Genomic DNA, 14,989 nt, shown 5'->3' with positions numbered 1-14,989 from the left:
TCTTGGACCCTTACTGAGTTTCAGCCACTAGGCTAAACAATGGGGTTATAAACGTGAAAAACACACGCAATCCCTGCCCTCTCTCACTGAACTGAGTCTAGTGCAGAATGCAGACACATAAATAGGCAAATACAACACCGCATGATAGAGCTGTAATGGGGAAATGCAGGAAAGGGATGTCCAGGAAGACTTCCAGGAAAAAGAAGCATCTTCGTTGAGACCAGAAGAATGAGTAGGAATCAAACATATGTGGGAAGGGGAGAAAGGGAAGATTATTCCAGGCAGAGGAAACAGCAAGTACAAGGCAGGAGAGGAAAGGCGGCTAGGTGTGGTGGAGAAACTGAAAGAAATGTGGGGGCTGGAGAGCAGAGAGTGAGTTCGAGAAGCACTCAAGACACGGTGGAGAGAAGTATGCAGGACCCGGATGCTGAACAGTCTAGAAAGCCTCAGTATGGTTTGGGGCTTTGTCCTGAGGACAACAGAATGACTTTGAATGTTTAAAGCAGGGTGGTGGTTTGATCAGATTTGCTCTTTGTAAAGATCACTTGAGAGCTCCGTCGAGAATGGTTTGGAGGGAAGTAGGAGTGCCCGCAGTGGAACCAGTTAGGTCAGTGTAGACATCCGGGATGGACGTTGTTAATGGACTGGAGAGGGGGCGGCGAACATCAAGAACGGGGGATGAACATGAGAGATCCTGTATTTAAGGGGGTAGCATTTACAGGACTTGGCAATGCATTGGATGCTACGTGTGAGGGAGGAATCAGCCATGACCGCCAGGTTTCTGACCTGACGGAGTCATTCACTGAGCCTGGTGACACAGGAGGTGATTTGTAGGGGAAAGAGATGCCACAAGGAATACTGATATTTAAGAAACAGTAAGATTAAGAAGGTGAAGGATCCCCAGTTTGGGCTGAGCGGGGCTTGCTGTGCTGGGCACGGAGCCTCGCATGCTTCCTCCTCCGCCTCCCCGGTCTCCTCCACCTGTTCCTCCGCCTCACCGCCCACGCGGCCAGCTAGCTTGATAACCAACAGAAGGTCGGAGACCCCTCTCTGCGCTCAGCCCGAGCTCTGCGCATGCCCAGTGGGTGCCGTGGGCCGAGCCTGCGCAGTTGGGGGAATTCGGGCCCTAGGGATCCCCGCTTGCGCCACGCTAGGAGAACCGCGGCGCCAGCAGCGGTACCTTTCCGCGCGTCCCTCCGCCCCTCACTCCCGCCCCTTCCGTGTTTTGGTCGCGCATGAGTTCCGTCAGTCGCAAGGGCGATTGGTTGTTAGAGGGATCCGAGAGCGGCGATTGGCTGTCGTTGGCCGTCGCTCAAGCGCCCTCCCGGAGACGGTGTGAGGTGGGCGAAGAGCAGGAGAGATCCCGGTGCAGACTAGACTGATCGACGGTAAGCTGCGGGTTCCGGGCTCCGCTGGGCAGCGTCGGGCTGGGCTTTGGGCTGGCAGCCGAGGCCGGGCTCTTCCCCGGTCGCTTAGGCGAGGCTCCCTCTTGCTGTTCGGCCACGCTGGTCTGCCTGGTGCCTGTAGCGCCTTGACCCCAACATCGACTCGAACCTCTCGTCTGGGGCTTCGCTGCCGCTGAGACACGGTCGCCGCCACGCCTTGGGGGAAGCCTGCGGGGCTGAGAGGGAGAGGTTTACCCGCCGGAACGGTCTCCTTCTTTCTCTCCGAACTCTACCTGTGCTCCAGGGGCCCGGTCCTCACTGCTTAGGGCAAGTCTTCCCTGCTTCGCCTGCCACTGGGATTTCTCCCTGTCCAGCTTTCCCCCATCCGGCGCTTTGTTTTGGTCGTTGTCTTAACACGTCAGAGTCTTATCTCTTCGACCACATTGTGAGTCCTTAGGAGGTTCCGGATCTGGGTCCCTCCATTCTTGAACACCATTCTTGAACACCATTCAGGGTTCATTCGGTGTTTTGCGTTACAATTTATACGTAGGTATTTGCTGATTGCTTCTTACTATGACTCCTGATGAAAGGAAGGGTTAGGAATCCTTCGGGCTTTCCTTTTGTTGATCTTTTTGTAGAATTCGTGCTTAGATCATCTCATCCTTAGAAGCAAAGATACGAAGAGCCAACACTTGTTGAGTTGTGGCGGTGTGTTATGCTAGGCATTTTAATAATAAGTAATAAGTGATAAGTTAACAGATTTACTTAAACATTAAAAGAGGTTGTAGTAGGTACGTGGTGGCCCTGCAGTTAGAACTGAACACAGCACAGACCAGGCTTTCTAGGAGCTCACAGCTTATTGGAGGAAACTGACAAAATAGCTACTCAATAAAACATACTTTGGGTATTGTGTATTTGGATATGATGTTTGTGGGGAAGAAGGAATCAGACATGAAGAGGTAAGACAGGCTGATGTAGGAGGAGAACGGAGCCAAGCTCCCTGGCTTTGAAATCTGTCTCCATCATTTTCTAGCTTTGATCTTGGGTAAATTACTTAACCTTTCTGGGCCATTTCCTCATCTGCGAAGTGGGTAATAATGGTACCTACTTCAATAGGGTTGTTGTGTTAATGAGTTTTTATACATATACTTAAAACAGTGCTTGGCATATAGTAGATAGTTAACAGGTGTTATATTTTTCTAGGCTGAGCAAACTCATTGAGACAGGAAGCTTGAGCCCAGGTTTTCTGACAGCTGGTCCAGCACCCTTTCCTTATACAGGTTGCCTCATTTGCATCCCTTGCCTACAGAAAGAGGAGTGGTGACCAAATAGTCACTTTGTCCTACAGCTTCCCAGGGTAGAGACAAGCAGCGTACAGGGAAAGAAAGTAAAGAACGCTGGGGGATGGTGAAAGAGGGATTCAGGGAGCTTTGCCTAAATTTCAAGTCCTTCTGGATATCTAGATAGCCTGCTTCCTGGGCCCTATCCACAGTCTAACAACAGGTATGTGTTTAGAACATTTGTGTTCAGCATTGTGCTGGACACAGTAGAGGGACACAGGCTTTGTGGCATCTGCTCAGGAGCAGCTAATATTGTCCAGTTGGGTAGGTGAGAGTGGAACACAAAACAACCATGAGTGACCAAGGGCAGCAGAAAAAATAGGGTTGAGCTTTTCTGCTTTCAACTATGCTAGCCATCAAACCGAAAGGCGAGAGTGATTTGAGGGGCGGGGTAGTTTAGGAACGCTTCCTGGGATATAATCATATCCCCACATTTATTGAGTTTCCCAAGAGTACAAAGCTCTGGGCTAATGCTGGGAATGAGAAGTGAAGAAGAGATGGGCTCTGCCCTGAGAAGCTCCTCGTCTAGGGGAAACACATTCTGTTCCGTTGTAACAGGTAGTTGGATGGAGGTGTGTACCGAGTGCTGTGGAGGCAGGAGGGGGGATATGTCAGCTGTACCTGGGTGAATTGGGAGAGGGGTCACCAAGCAGGGGGCATTTGGGCTTGAAGCAAATGAGTAGAGGTTTCTCAGGCAGAGCGTTTTAGGAGAATGTAGTATGTTTAGGGACAAAGATTATTGACTCAGAAAGAGGGAATAAATGGATAGGTGTGGGAGGAAGGACACGACCTTTGGATTAGAATCAGGGCACTCTTACACCAAAAGAAGTGAAGTTTGGAAGAGGACTCAGCACAGGGCTGACACGTGGTAGGCCCTCATGTGTTAGTTCCCTTACCCAGCTCCTGGAGAAGTAAGTTGTGGCCAGTTGGAGAAGAGCCTTGCATGCTGTGCTAAGTGGACTTGATCCTGAAGGTAGTATAGGAGGTTTGGACTGCTATGTCTGACCTAGGAAGGCTTTCCCTACTTCTTCTACCCCCAAATTGTAAAAGTAGTCCACATTTTCTCCTAATAGGGCTTCACTGTTAGTCTACCAAGAGTTCAGCAACCCCAAGTACTCACACCCCAGAGTGTCAAAGGTAGCTGTCTTCTTCTCAGAGGAGAGGCAAAGGCTGTGGATTTAAAAGGGGTTTCTTTGGTAAGCAGTTAGATATAGTAGCTTCTTACAGTTGTAGCTGTGAAAGATGTTGTGCATTTTGTGTTTTCTGGGTTTTTTTCCTTAGTATGTAGTAAAGTTCTTTTTCAGAGTTCCCACCTGTATCTGGAAGGCCAGCGGGAGCAATGCCCCCGCTTCCTCTCAGGTTACCACAGTGGGGACAGCAAGAATCAGTGAGAATCCTCAGGAAGAGGTGACACTCAGGGGACAGAGTCAGGGCCTCTTAGTGTCTTTTCTTCCCCCAGAGATTTTGCTTGCAGTATCATCTGTCATTCTGTGGGTTTTTTTTGTTTTTTTAAATTTTTTTTTATTTTTGGCTGCGTTGGGTCTTCGTTGCTGCTCACGGGCTTTCTCTTAGTTGCGGCGAGCGGGGGGGACACTTTTCTTTGTGGTGCGCTGGCTTCTCATTGCGGTGGCTTCTCTTGTTGCAGAGCACAGGCCCTAGAGCATGCGGGCTTCAGTAGTTGCAGCGCGTGGGCTCAGTAGTTGTGGCTCAGGGGCTCTAGAGCGCAGGCTCAGTAGTTGTGGTGCAGGGGCTTAGTTGCTCTGCAGCATGTGGGATCTTCCCAGATCAGGGCTCCATCCCATGTCCTCTGCATTGGCAGGCGGATTCTTAACCACTGCGCCACCAGAGAAGTCCCTGTGTTTTGTTTTAACGAGGGAAACTGTTCTTTTATTGTTCCTCAAACTCTGTTCCTGGAAGCCCCACCAGAACTGGAGTGCTGAGTTAAGAGAGCATATTTCTAGGCCTAACCCAGCCTTCCCGAATCCAAACCTTTAGGGGAGGGGCTGGAAACCTCTGCATTTGTGTGCGTATTAAAGTTTGAGAACCTTTAGTTTTTTTATTCAGCTTTCTTCAGCAAATATTTATGACATGCCTAAGTGTGCCTAGCACTGTGTACACCCAGTATAAACTGGACAGATAACCGCCTCTTACGTGAAATGGGATCTGCACTGTCGTTCAGAGGATGTCAGGGCCATGGTGGAGTAAAGCACTGGATAGGTTAGGCAAAGGGAGTTTGTACGGCACTTTGTAAGTCTGGCGGGGGACTTACGATACAGTAAGAAATAAGGAGCATCTGAGGTCATCTGTGTGCATAGGAAAGAATGTGGACTTTGGAGTCAGCCTCACCTGACCCGACCACACTAGTGTGTGATCTTGGTCAAACCAGTTAACCTCTCCAAGCCTTAGGCCCTTATCTACAAATGAAGTTAAAAATAGTGCTTACCTCACAGGGTGGTGTTGGTAATTAAATGACACAAGGCAAATAAAGTGCTTAGTAGGTGCTTGGCGTATAGTAAGTGTGAAATTAAAAGCAAAAGGGGGCTTCCCTGGTGGCGCAGGTGGTTGAGAATCCGCCTGCCAATGCAGGGGATATGGGTTCGATCCCTGGTCCGGGAAGATCCCACATGCTGCGGAGCAACTAAGCTCGTGTGCCACAACTACTGAGCCTGTGTTCTAGAGCCCGTGAGCCACAACTACTGAAGCCCACGCGCCTAGAGCCCGTGCTCCACAATGAGAGAAGCCACTGCAATGAGAGGCCCACGCACCGCAACAAAGAGTAGCCCCTGCTTGCCGCAACTAGAGAAAGCCCGCGTGCAGCAACGAAGACCCAACGCAGACAAAAATAAATAAATAAAATAAATTAAAAAAAAAAAAAAAAGCAAAAGGGCTTGTTACTCCATTCTGAAATGAGGATGTTCAGGAGTAGAGGGTTAAGTTACTTGGCCAGGGTCGCACAGCTAAGTAGGTGGTGGACAGAGGCGTGTGGATTTGAACCCTGGGTCATTCCCCAAAGCCTTCTTTTTGAACCTGAGCATTGTTCTGCTTGCTGTAGGAGTAATTAATTCCTTCTTGGCGGGTTGCTCTGAAGCTCCTTGAAAAAATGTCTGTTGAAGCTCTCAGCTTAGAGCCTGGTACATGCTCAGTAATGTTAGTTTGTATTCTCCTTTCCCAAGAGCAGCAGACAGCTTCCAGGGGTGTAAGGAACTGCTACTCTGTCCTTATTGAAAAAGCATGGAGTTTGTCACGGGCCACTGGAAAATGTCTGCTGGGTCTAGGCCGGCTGCCCGCCCAGCTGTTTATGCCCAACAGCACTTGGGTGGAATCCTGGCAGCTGCTGATTTCTTCCTCCCCCTCTCTAGGGTGAAGGCCATGCCGCCCCCTGGGAAAGTCCCTCGAAAGGAGAACCTGGGGCTGCAGTGTGAGTGGGGGTCCTGCTCCTTTGTGTGCTCAGCCATGGAGGAGTTCTGCGAGCACGTCACCCAGCACCTGCAGCAGCACCTGCAGGGCTCCGGGGAGGAGGAGGAGGAGGAGGAGGAGGAGGAGGACCCGCTGGGTAAGGAAGCAGGACACAGCAGGGGAGAGCGCTCGAGGGATGGTGGAAAAGCTGATTTTCCTTGCTGCACAGGGGGAAGGCAGCCGGCAAGAGTGGTGGTTTATTTTCCTAATTGTGCTTTTTTTTTTGGTTTGTTTATAAAAGCACTGTAGACTCATTATAGAAAACTCATTCAACAAGGATATATGGAATGAACCTGCCATCCTGCCATCAAAAGTCAATTACTGGGCTCCGCTGGTGGCGCAGTGGTTGGGAGTCCGCCTGCCGATGCAGGGGACTCGGGTTCGTGCCCCGGTCTGGGAAGATCCCACATGCCGTGGAGCGGCTGGGCCCGTGAGCCATGGCCACTGGGCCTGTGCGTCCGGAGCCTGTGCTCCGCAACGGGAGAGGCCACGACAGTGAGAGGCCCGCGTACCGCATCTCTCTGCATGTGTATACATAAGTTAGATATGATTTTATTTTTTTGAAAAGGATCATATTGTACAAGCTGTTGGCAAGCTGCTTTTTTCACTCTCTGGTAGTGTCTTTCAATTTTTTTTTTTTTTTTTTTTTTACTGTGACCACCAGTTAGGAATACATCTTACTTATATCACAACCCTGTACACAAAAGTTAAAAAATACTAAAAACAATACTTTCCTTTATTAAATTCCCTCTGAGTTATTCCATCTTATTCTCTTTCATTAAAAAAAAAGTGTGATTTGCAATCCCCTAAACTGATTTCACTACCCACTAATGGGTCACAACACAGTTTGAAAAACTCTATTCTACAGAAGGTATAGAGACACCTCTCCTTCCCCCACCTCAAATTCTGTTTTGAGTCTAGTGACTGCGAACTATAACTCATAGCTTCAAAAGTCAAGTAATATTTATACAGAAGAGAAATTAGGGGATTATTATATTTTTAAAAGCATCTACTTTTCAAAACAAGTAAACCCTTGTAAAGCAGTGGAAATTTGGTGCTTAGACAGATGCTAGAGAGACAGGAAGTGGAACTGAATAGTGCTAGGGAATAGTCCATCCTAGGGAAGGCCGATCTTGGGCAGCATAAGGACTTCCGGTTTGACAGGCAGGAGTGGGAGGTGTCTCAGGTTCTTGAGAACAGCAGAAACTCGGAGCCACTGTAGCAAATGCCAGCCACACGTGCTGTCTCTGAGTCACTGGCACTGGGACATGCACACACTGTCCCCCTACCTAGACCGCACTTCCCCTCCACCTGGTTGCAGTCTAATATTTATACATGTGATTATTTGATGTTTTTTTCTCCCTGCCTGAAAGCTGTACGAGGACAAAGACTGGGACTCTTTTTTACTCGTCGTTGTATCCCTGGTGCCTGGCACACAGTTAGTGGTCATTAAATACTAGTATTTGCTGAGTGAATTCCTGGCATACCAGGTCAGTCTGGCATCCTCCCTTGCTGCTAAGTGGACGGAGAGCTCTGGAAAGTATCAGACTCTTCCTTCTAAACCCCTTTTTGCAGAGGAAGAATTCTCCTGCTTGTGGCAGGAGTGCGGCTTTTGTTCTCTGGACAGTTCTGCGGATCTTGTGCGCCATGTCTACTTCCACTGCTACCACACCAAGCTGAAACAGTGCGGGCTGCAGGCCCTGCAGAGCCAGGCCGACCTCAGCCCCTGCGTCCTGGACTTCCAGAGCCGCAACCTCATCCCTGACATCCCTGACCACTTCCTGTGTCTGTGGGAACACTGTGAGGTCAGCAGGCAGAGCCAGTAATACGGCTGGAGGGAAGTTGGGGATTTCAACTAAAGATGCCTTGACCCTTTCAGGAGGAGGAGTTGTGGCTCGTGGGCTTTCAGGGATGCCCTGTATTCCTGAGGTTCCCGCTAGTAGCCCTCCTACATTTCTGGGTAGCCCCCTTGCTCAAACTTTCCTATCCCCACCAAGTTAATTTGGGAGAGAGCCGAGAAGCCCCCTTTGGACACCTAGGGGTAAGAGTCCCTCCACCCACCCTCAGTCCTTACCCCAAGTTGCTCCTGGCACAGAGCTCCTTCGACAATCCCGAGTGGTTCTATCGGCATGTGGAAGCGCACAGCCTGTGCTGTGAGTACCAGGCAGTCGGCAAGGACAACCACGTGGTGCTGTGTGGCTGGAAAGGTAGGGCCGCTCCGTAATTTCTGACCTCTGAAGAAACCTTGGGGTTGCTAAGGGGCCAGGGCAGCTAGGGGTGGGACCAGTCCTGCAGGGCAAGGTTGGCTGCTGACTGGAGAGACGTGGGGGTACCAGAGCCTCCTCTGAGGGTTTGTAGCTGGACCTGACCGGACCTTCCTTCCCAGGCTGTACGTGCACCTTCAAGGACCGCTTTAAGCTTCGAGAGCACCTCCGTAGCCATACCCAGGAGAAGGTGGTGGCCTGCCCCACCTGCGGGGGCATGTTTGCCAACAACACCAAGTTCTTAGATCACATCCGTCGCCAGACCTCGTTGGATCGTAAGCGGTCGGAGCAGGGGCATGGGTGCAGGCTTGGAGTGGAGGTTGGGGGCACATTCCCAGGAGAGGGGACCCCTGAAGGTATCTGCAAGTTGGCTGCGTCTACCTTAAGGGCTCAGTCACCTACCACAGTCTCTGCTGATAGAGACTCATTAGACGTTGTTATTCCATGCTTACTGTGTGCCACAGCTCTTATCTCAGTGAATCCTAGCAGCAGCCCCATGAGGTAGGCCTCTTGTCCACGCTTTTGGCAGATGAGGAAACTGAGGCTCAGAGAGGTTAAATCGCTTACCTGAGATCACACAGCTAGTAAGTGGTCAAGCCGGAATTCTAATTCAGCTTCTCAACTCCAAGTCCCATGCTCTTTCTGTGATACTATGTCCGTCCATAGTTCCCTAAGCTCCCCGCTCCTCCTCTCCTCTGGTGGTTCCCTTCTGCCTGGGATGGTTCCCCTCTCCCAGCTTGCTCTCCTCTCTGTGCCTCTCCACCATCCCTCACAACCCACCCTCTCTTCTGCCCGCCCCACCACAGAGCAACACTTCCAGTGCTCTCACTGTTCCAAGAGATTTGCCACAGAGCGGCTGCTGCGGGACCACATGCGTAACCATGGTGAGTAGCTGGCCACGCCTTTCGTCCTGGCCCACCCTCCAAGCTTCCACTAGCCCTCGGATCACAGCCTCCTCTCTGCTCCTCAGTGAACCACTACAAGTGCCCTCTGTGCGACATGACCTGCCCACTGCCATCCTCCCTCCGAAACCACATGCGCTTTCGCCACAGCGAGGACCGGCCCTTTAAATGTGACTATTGTGACTACAGGTAAAGGGAAACAGGGACTGGACATCAGAAAACTTGTGTTTCAGGGTCCCCCATGCCCTCTGACCCCTCCTGACCTCTCTCGGCAGCTGCAAGAATCTGATCGACCTCCGGAAGCACCTGGATACCCATAGCAAGGAGCCAGCCTACAGGTGTGATTTCGAGAACTGCACCTTCAGTGCCCGGTCGCTCTGCTCTATCAAGTCCCATTACCGAAAAGTACATGAAGTGAGTGGGGCTGATGGTGGGGAAGGGCCAGCAGAAGTGTCGGGGAGCCCGGGGTTCGGGGGGAATCTAGCCTCACTCTCCCTCCCCTCCCCCCCAGGGAGACTCAGAGCCGAGATACAGATGCCACGTGTGTGACAAATGCTTCACGAGGGGCAACAACCTCACCGTGCACCTTCGCAAGAAACACCAGTTCAAGTGGCCCTCAGGGCACCCCCGTTTTCGGTACGCTCCTCCCAGATTCCCACACTTTTTCTTCATACCTTTCAACAATTTAGAGACCTTGAATTTGATGGTGCTTTGATGTCCACCATCTCCATTTAGGTTCAAGGAACCTCGAGAATAGTGGTGGGGCAAAGATTATTTTTCTGATTTTTGAATCCAAGGCACGATGCCAGAAACAGTAGATGGTGCCAAAAGCCCTGTAGCCAGAACCAGAGTGTGAGCCCAAGGGTCCTAATCTGTAGCTCCATGGCCTGCTCATAAATCCGCTGACAACACTACTGTCCAGTACAGATAATTCCTCCCTCTCCCCTTCCCTCCCCTCCCTTTCCTTTTTGAGTAATGATCCTTCTTGCCTTTTCTTCTAAATATTCCAGTAAGGACCTTTTTTGTCTTTTACCTCCATCACTTAGAATCCCAGAGCTGCTTCTTTCCCTCATATTTGTCCCTTACCTCGCCAATCTCCAGGCCACTTCTGCCTCCCCCTGCCCTTGTTTGCTGCCCTCTGTGCTCCTCCTTCACCAGGTACAAGGAGCATGAAGACGGCTACATGCGGCTGCAGCTGGTTCGCTATGAGAGTGTGGAGCTGACACAGCAACTGCTGCGGCAGCCACCAGAGGGATCGGGCCTGGGAGCATCACTGAATGAGAGCAGCCTGCAGGGCATCATTCTAGAAACAGTACCAGGGGGGCCAGGACCCCAGGAAGAGGTTGAAGAGGAAGAGGAAGGTGGGGGTGGTGAGGGGACAGCCCTCTCGGCCTCTCAGGACACTTCTAGCTCTGTCATCCACGTGGTGAATCAGACCAGCGCCCAAGGTGAGCGAGAGATTGTCTACTATGTGCTGTCTGAAGCCCCGGGAGAGCCACCTCCAGCCTCTGAGCCCTGCTCCGGGGGCGTCATGGAAGAGCTTCAGGGAGTAGCTGAGGAGCCACAAGTCCAGATGGTGTGAAGGCTGCAGACCCTGACCGTTGCTACCCCAGACCCCAGCTGGGGTTTGAGCCGGGCTGGCGGCAGTGCCCCTAGTGGGCAGCCCTTGCCAATGGATGCCTTTAGGAGTGGTGCTGAGGGCGGTGCGGTCCTCTCTGGACCCGGCTTGCATCATTCGGCAGACTGAGGGACTTCCCTTTTGTGCCAGACCACATTCTGTGGGGATCCTGAGGAGTTTGGATTCTTTGGGGGGGCACCCTGGTTGTGTGTGTTCTTGTAGAGGGGGCTAGTGTCAGGCTTAACCCTAACCCCCAGACGTGCTAGAAGAGTGATTAAAATCCATAGTCAACTCACATCCATTCCTGTCTTTAGGGGTCCTTAGGCCCAGGGATGACATGTAACTGATCCCTGCAAGGGCCCTTTCCTCACAACCAGCCAAGGCATTTCCCTCTAAATGGTTCCTCCTACAAACCCCAAGGACTTTCATGGTCATCCTCAGGGATGGGATTGGAGGCACTGAGTATGTGCGTAACAATTGTTTTTGGTAATAAAAGAAACGCTTGGGCCATTACTCACTTCTTCTTCCTTATGTTTGGTGGTATTAACTAGATAATGAGGAGATACAGCTGCCCAGAAGAGGAGCTGAATAATTAGGAGCTGAATAAACCCCTTTTAGTGACTGGGGTTTGTTTTGTTTTGAACTGTCCTCTTGTTCCCTGCCCCTCCCCCACACCCCACCTTTGGTGAAACTCCTCCATTTCTTCTTGGAACATCTACCATCTCTATAGAGGTCCCAGGCATAGGCCAGGAGTGGGCAGTAGAACACTCTAGGACGGACGAGTGGGGCTTGCCAGGAAGCCAGAGCACCCAGGCTGGCCCCACGCTCTGAGTGCTGGTTAGAAGCCAGCGCCTCTGGGTTGGGGGTTCTTTACCTGTGGAGCTGTGGGACTAAGAAGGAGGCTTAGGGCGGAGGGTGGATGTGGAAGCCCTAGGGAATAGCAGGTACTGGGGGTCCAGGAGCCAAGTTAGAAGGTTGTGTGTCTGAATGTGCATTTTCCTGAGGAAAAGGGTCTGTTTTTTCAGTAGATCCTCAAAGGGGTTGGAACCCTCCTAAACAAGAACCATTTTTTTAGGCCTGTCCAGTCACATCTTAGTGCTCTGTGTCATTCTTAGGGTCTCTGCCACTCTCAAGAGGTCAGGGAAGTACTCTCAGGGGTCTTGGATGGGCAGGAAGCTGCCCCAAAAGTGTTGTTTTAACACTTTTTAAAGAGGACTAAATAATTCTTACTACAAAAACTGTGTGCCTGTTGCTGAAAGAATTAGGAAAGAGAAGTCTCTTCATTAATTCCATCAGCCATTTACTGAGTTCTTCCTATAGTCCGGGTTTTGTGACAGGTGCTAAGGCTACAAAATGGATAAACCCAGGCAGGATCTGCCCCGGAGGGACTTGCAGTACAGAGGCGAGGAAAGACCTAAATGGAGTGAGGTAAGTGAGAGGCCTGTCAGGGTTCATTGAGGAGGCTCAAAGCAGGAGCTGACAGTATTACTTGGCCAAGGGATCAAGAAGGGCTTTGTCAAGGAAACAACTAGAGCTACCATCTGCAAAGGGGTGGCCGGTTTTTTCCGAGCAGGGGAGACTAGGTCTGTAAACGAATCTAAAGGGGTACTTTGTGGTCTGCAGCACAGAGGGCAGTGGGTTGTGGAGAGAGACAGGACTGGGAAGGAAGGCAAAGCCGCCCAGAAGGACTGCATCAAGTTTTAGAACGGTGATTCTGCCAGTGATGGGGAGTGAGAGAGCAGGCAGATGCAAGTTAGGGGGCTGCTGCCGGAATTCAGGCAAGAAATAATGAGGGCTTTAAGGTCAAGTCAACGTAGATGTTCACTTCGCCTCTGCAAGAGCCCCTTCAAGAAATAGCAACGTGTTCTCTAACACCATATACGAAAATAATCTCAAAATGGTAAAAGACCCAAATGTAAGACTGGAAACCATAAAACTCCTAGAGGAAAACATAGGCAGAACACTCTTTGACATAAATTGTAGCAATATTTTTTTGGATCTGTCCTAAGGCATAGGAAATAAAAGCAGAAGTAAACAAATGGGACCTAAATAAACATAAAAGCTTCTGCACAGAAAAGGAGACCATAAACGAAATGAAAAGACAACCTACAGAATGGGAGAAAATATTTGCAAATGATACGACCAATAGGGGATTAATATCCAAAATGTAAAAAGAGCTCATACAACTCAACGTCAAAAAAACAAACTGACTAGAAATTGGGCAGAAGAACCGAAGAGACATTTTTCCAAAGAGGACACGCAGATGGCCAACAGGCATATGAAAATATGCTCAACGTGGCTAATCATCAGGGAAATGCAAATCAAAACCACAATGAGATATCACCTCACGCCTGTCAGAATGGCTGACATCAAAAAGAACACAAAGAACATGTTGATGAGGATGTGGAGAAAACAGTACACTGTTGGTGGGAATGTAAGTTAGTGCAGCCACTGTGGAAAACAATAGGGAGGTTTCTCAAAAAACTAAAAATAGAACCACCATACCATCCAGCAATTCCACCCCTGGGTATATATCCGAAAAAAAGCACAAACTAATTTGAAAAGATACGTGTACCCCAATGTCCATAGCAGCATTATTTACGATTGCCAAGTATGGAAGCAACCTAAGTGCTCATCAACAGATGAATGGATAAAGATGATGTGGTATATACACAGTGGAATACTACTCAGCCATATAATAGAATGAAATTTTGCCATTTGCAGCAATAAGGATGGACTTGAAGGATATTATGCTAAGTGAAATAGGTCAGACAGAAAGATAAATACTGTACGGTATCACTTATTTGTGGAATCTAAAAAATACAACAAGCTAGTGAATGTAACAGAAAAGAAAGTGACAGATACAGAGAATAAAGTAATGGTTACTAGTGGGGAGAGGGAAGGGGGGAGGGACAAGATAGGGGTAGGGGGTTAGGAAGTACAAACGATAATGTATGAAATAAGCTACAAGGATATACTGTACAACATAGGGAATATAGCCAATATTTTATAATAACTAAATGGAGTATAAACTTTAAAAATTGTGAAACTATATTGTACACCTGTAACATATAATATTGCACTTCAGCTATACTTCAATAAAAAATAAATAATTTTAAAAAGAAAGCAGGACTTCCCTGGTGGCACAGTGGTTAAGAATCCGCCTGCCAATGCAGGGGACACGGGTTCAATCCCTGGTCCAGGAAGATCTCACATGCCGCAGAGCAACTAAGCCCATGCGCCACAACTACTGATCCTGCGCTCTAAAGCCCACGAGCCACGACTACTGAGCCCGCACGCCTAGAGCCCGCGCTCCGGAACAAGAGAAGCCACTGCAATGAGAAGCCCACACACCGCAACGAAGAGTAGCCCCCACTCACCGCAACTAGAGAAAACCTGTGCACAGCAACGAAGACCCAATGCAGCCAAAAATAAATAAATGAATAGATAATTTTATATATATGTAAAAAAAGGCATTGAGAAAGATTTTTCTTTTTTTTTTAAATGGCAACATGGAGGAGAGAGGAAACGCAAGTGAAGACTTCCATAAGCAAAGCCACTGAATCTCCAGGCTCACTCTAGGATCCTGTATCAATTTCACCACCCACACCCTGTCCTTCCACTAAACAAGTATAATTCTGCTCCCCCATCAGGCCTTCGGGTAACTGAAGACAACGGAGGCTTCTTCGGGCTAAGCACCCTCCGTTTCTTCTAAACCTGTGTCGTGGAGGTTGGAGTCCCCCTCCACCCCCGTGTCCTTGGGGCGTCTAGTTTTGGTGGTTACACCATGCTCTCAGTTTAGTATGAAGCCGCTGCCCTCTGAAGCCCCGAAGCCTTTACGTGTTTTGTTATTGCCCAAGCTGTGCTTCTTCACTTTAGATGTTTGCAGTGGTTATCTTGGACCCAACAGCAAGCCCTCGTGTGTATCCTCATTACATTTTGACCTGTGAGACTCGGTGGACAACTGTCTCCAAGTGGTAGGTTAAAAGGTTGAATAGAACAGGGCCAGAGGCAGACCCCAAGG

General features: G+C 49.7%; 1 protein-coding gene across 2 annotated transcripts; it reads left to right on the top strand.

The window, feature by feature from the left end:
• Nucleotides 1–1,096: 1,096 nt before the first annotated feature.
• HINFP (histone H4 transcription factor) lies at nucleotides 1,097–11,478 on the top strand. Of its 2 annotated transcripts, XM_032641408.1 has the most exons (10): nucleotides 1,097–1,388; nucleotides 6,085–6,278; nucleotides 7,757–7,986; nucleotides 8,277–8,388; nucleotides 8,568–8,720; nucleotides 9,252–9,329; nucleotides 9,416–9,536; nucleotides 9,623–9,761; nucleotides 9,859–9,983; nucleotides 10,506–11,478. In XM_032641408.1, the coding sequence occupies exons 2-10, from the start codon at nucleotides 6,095–6,097 to the stop codon at nucleotides 10,927–10,929; spliced, it is 1,566 nt and encodes a 521-aa protein (XP_032497299.1). In that variant the 5' UTR covers nucleotides 1,097–1,388; nucleotides 6,085–6,094; the 3' UTR covers nucleotides 10,930–11,478. The 2 variants fall into 2 exon arrangements, with proteins under 2 accessions (XP_032497299.1, XP_032497300.1); XM_032641409.1 differs by having other exon boundaries at nucleotides 1,324–1,388; nucleotides 6,085–8,388; nucleotides 8,568–9,029.
• Nucleotides 11,479–14,989: the final 3,511 nt, after the last annotated feature.

The sequence above is a fragment of the Phocoena sinus genome, chromosome 8 (assembly GCF_008692025.1).
Source record: "Phocoena sinus isolate mPhoSin1 chromosome 8, mPhoSin1.pri, whole genome shotgun sequence".
NCBI lineage: Eukaryota > Metazoa > Chordata > Mammalia > Artiodactyla > Phocoenidae > Phocoena > Phocoena sinus.
This window is presented reverse-complemented; position numbering and strand designations above follow the sequence as displayed.

What these genes read in the sequence shown, in the direction of transcription:
- HINFP (XM_032641408.1), top strand. Translation starts at nt 6,095, where the DNA reads ATGCCGCCCCCTGGGAAAGTCCCTCGAAAGGAGAACCTGGGGCTGCAG. An exon ending in GGACCACATGCGTAACCATG is followed by an intron (nt 9,330 to 9,415) that starts GTGAGTAGCTGG and finishes TCTGCTCCTCAG; the next exon opens with TGAACCACTACAAGTGCCCT. An exon ending in TGTGACTATTGTGACTACAG is followed by an intron (nt 9,537 to 9,622) that starts GTAAAGGGAAAC and finishes CTCTCTCGGCAG; the next exon opens with CTGCAAGAATCTGATCGACC.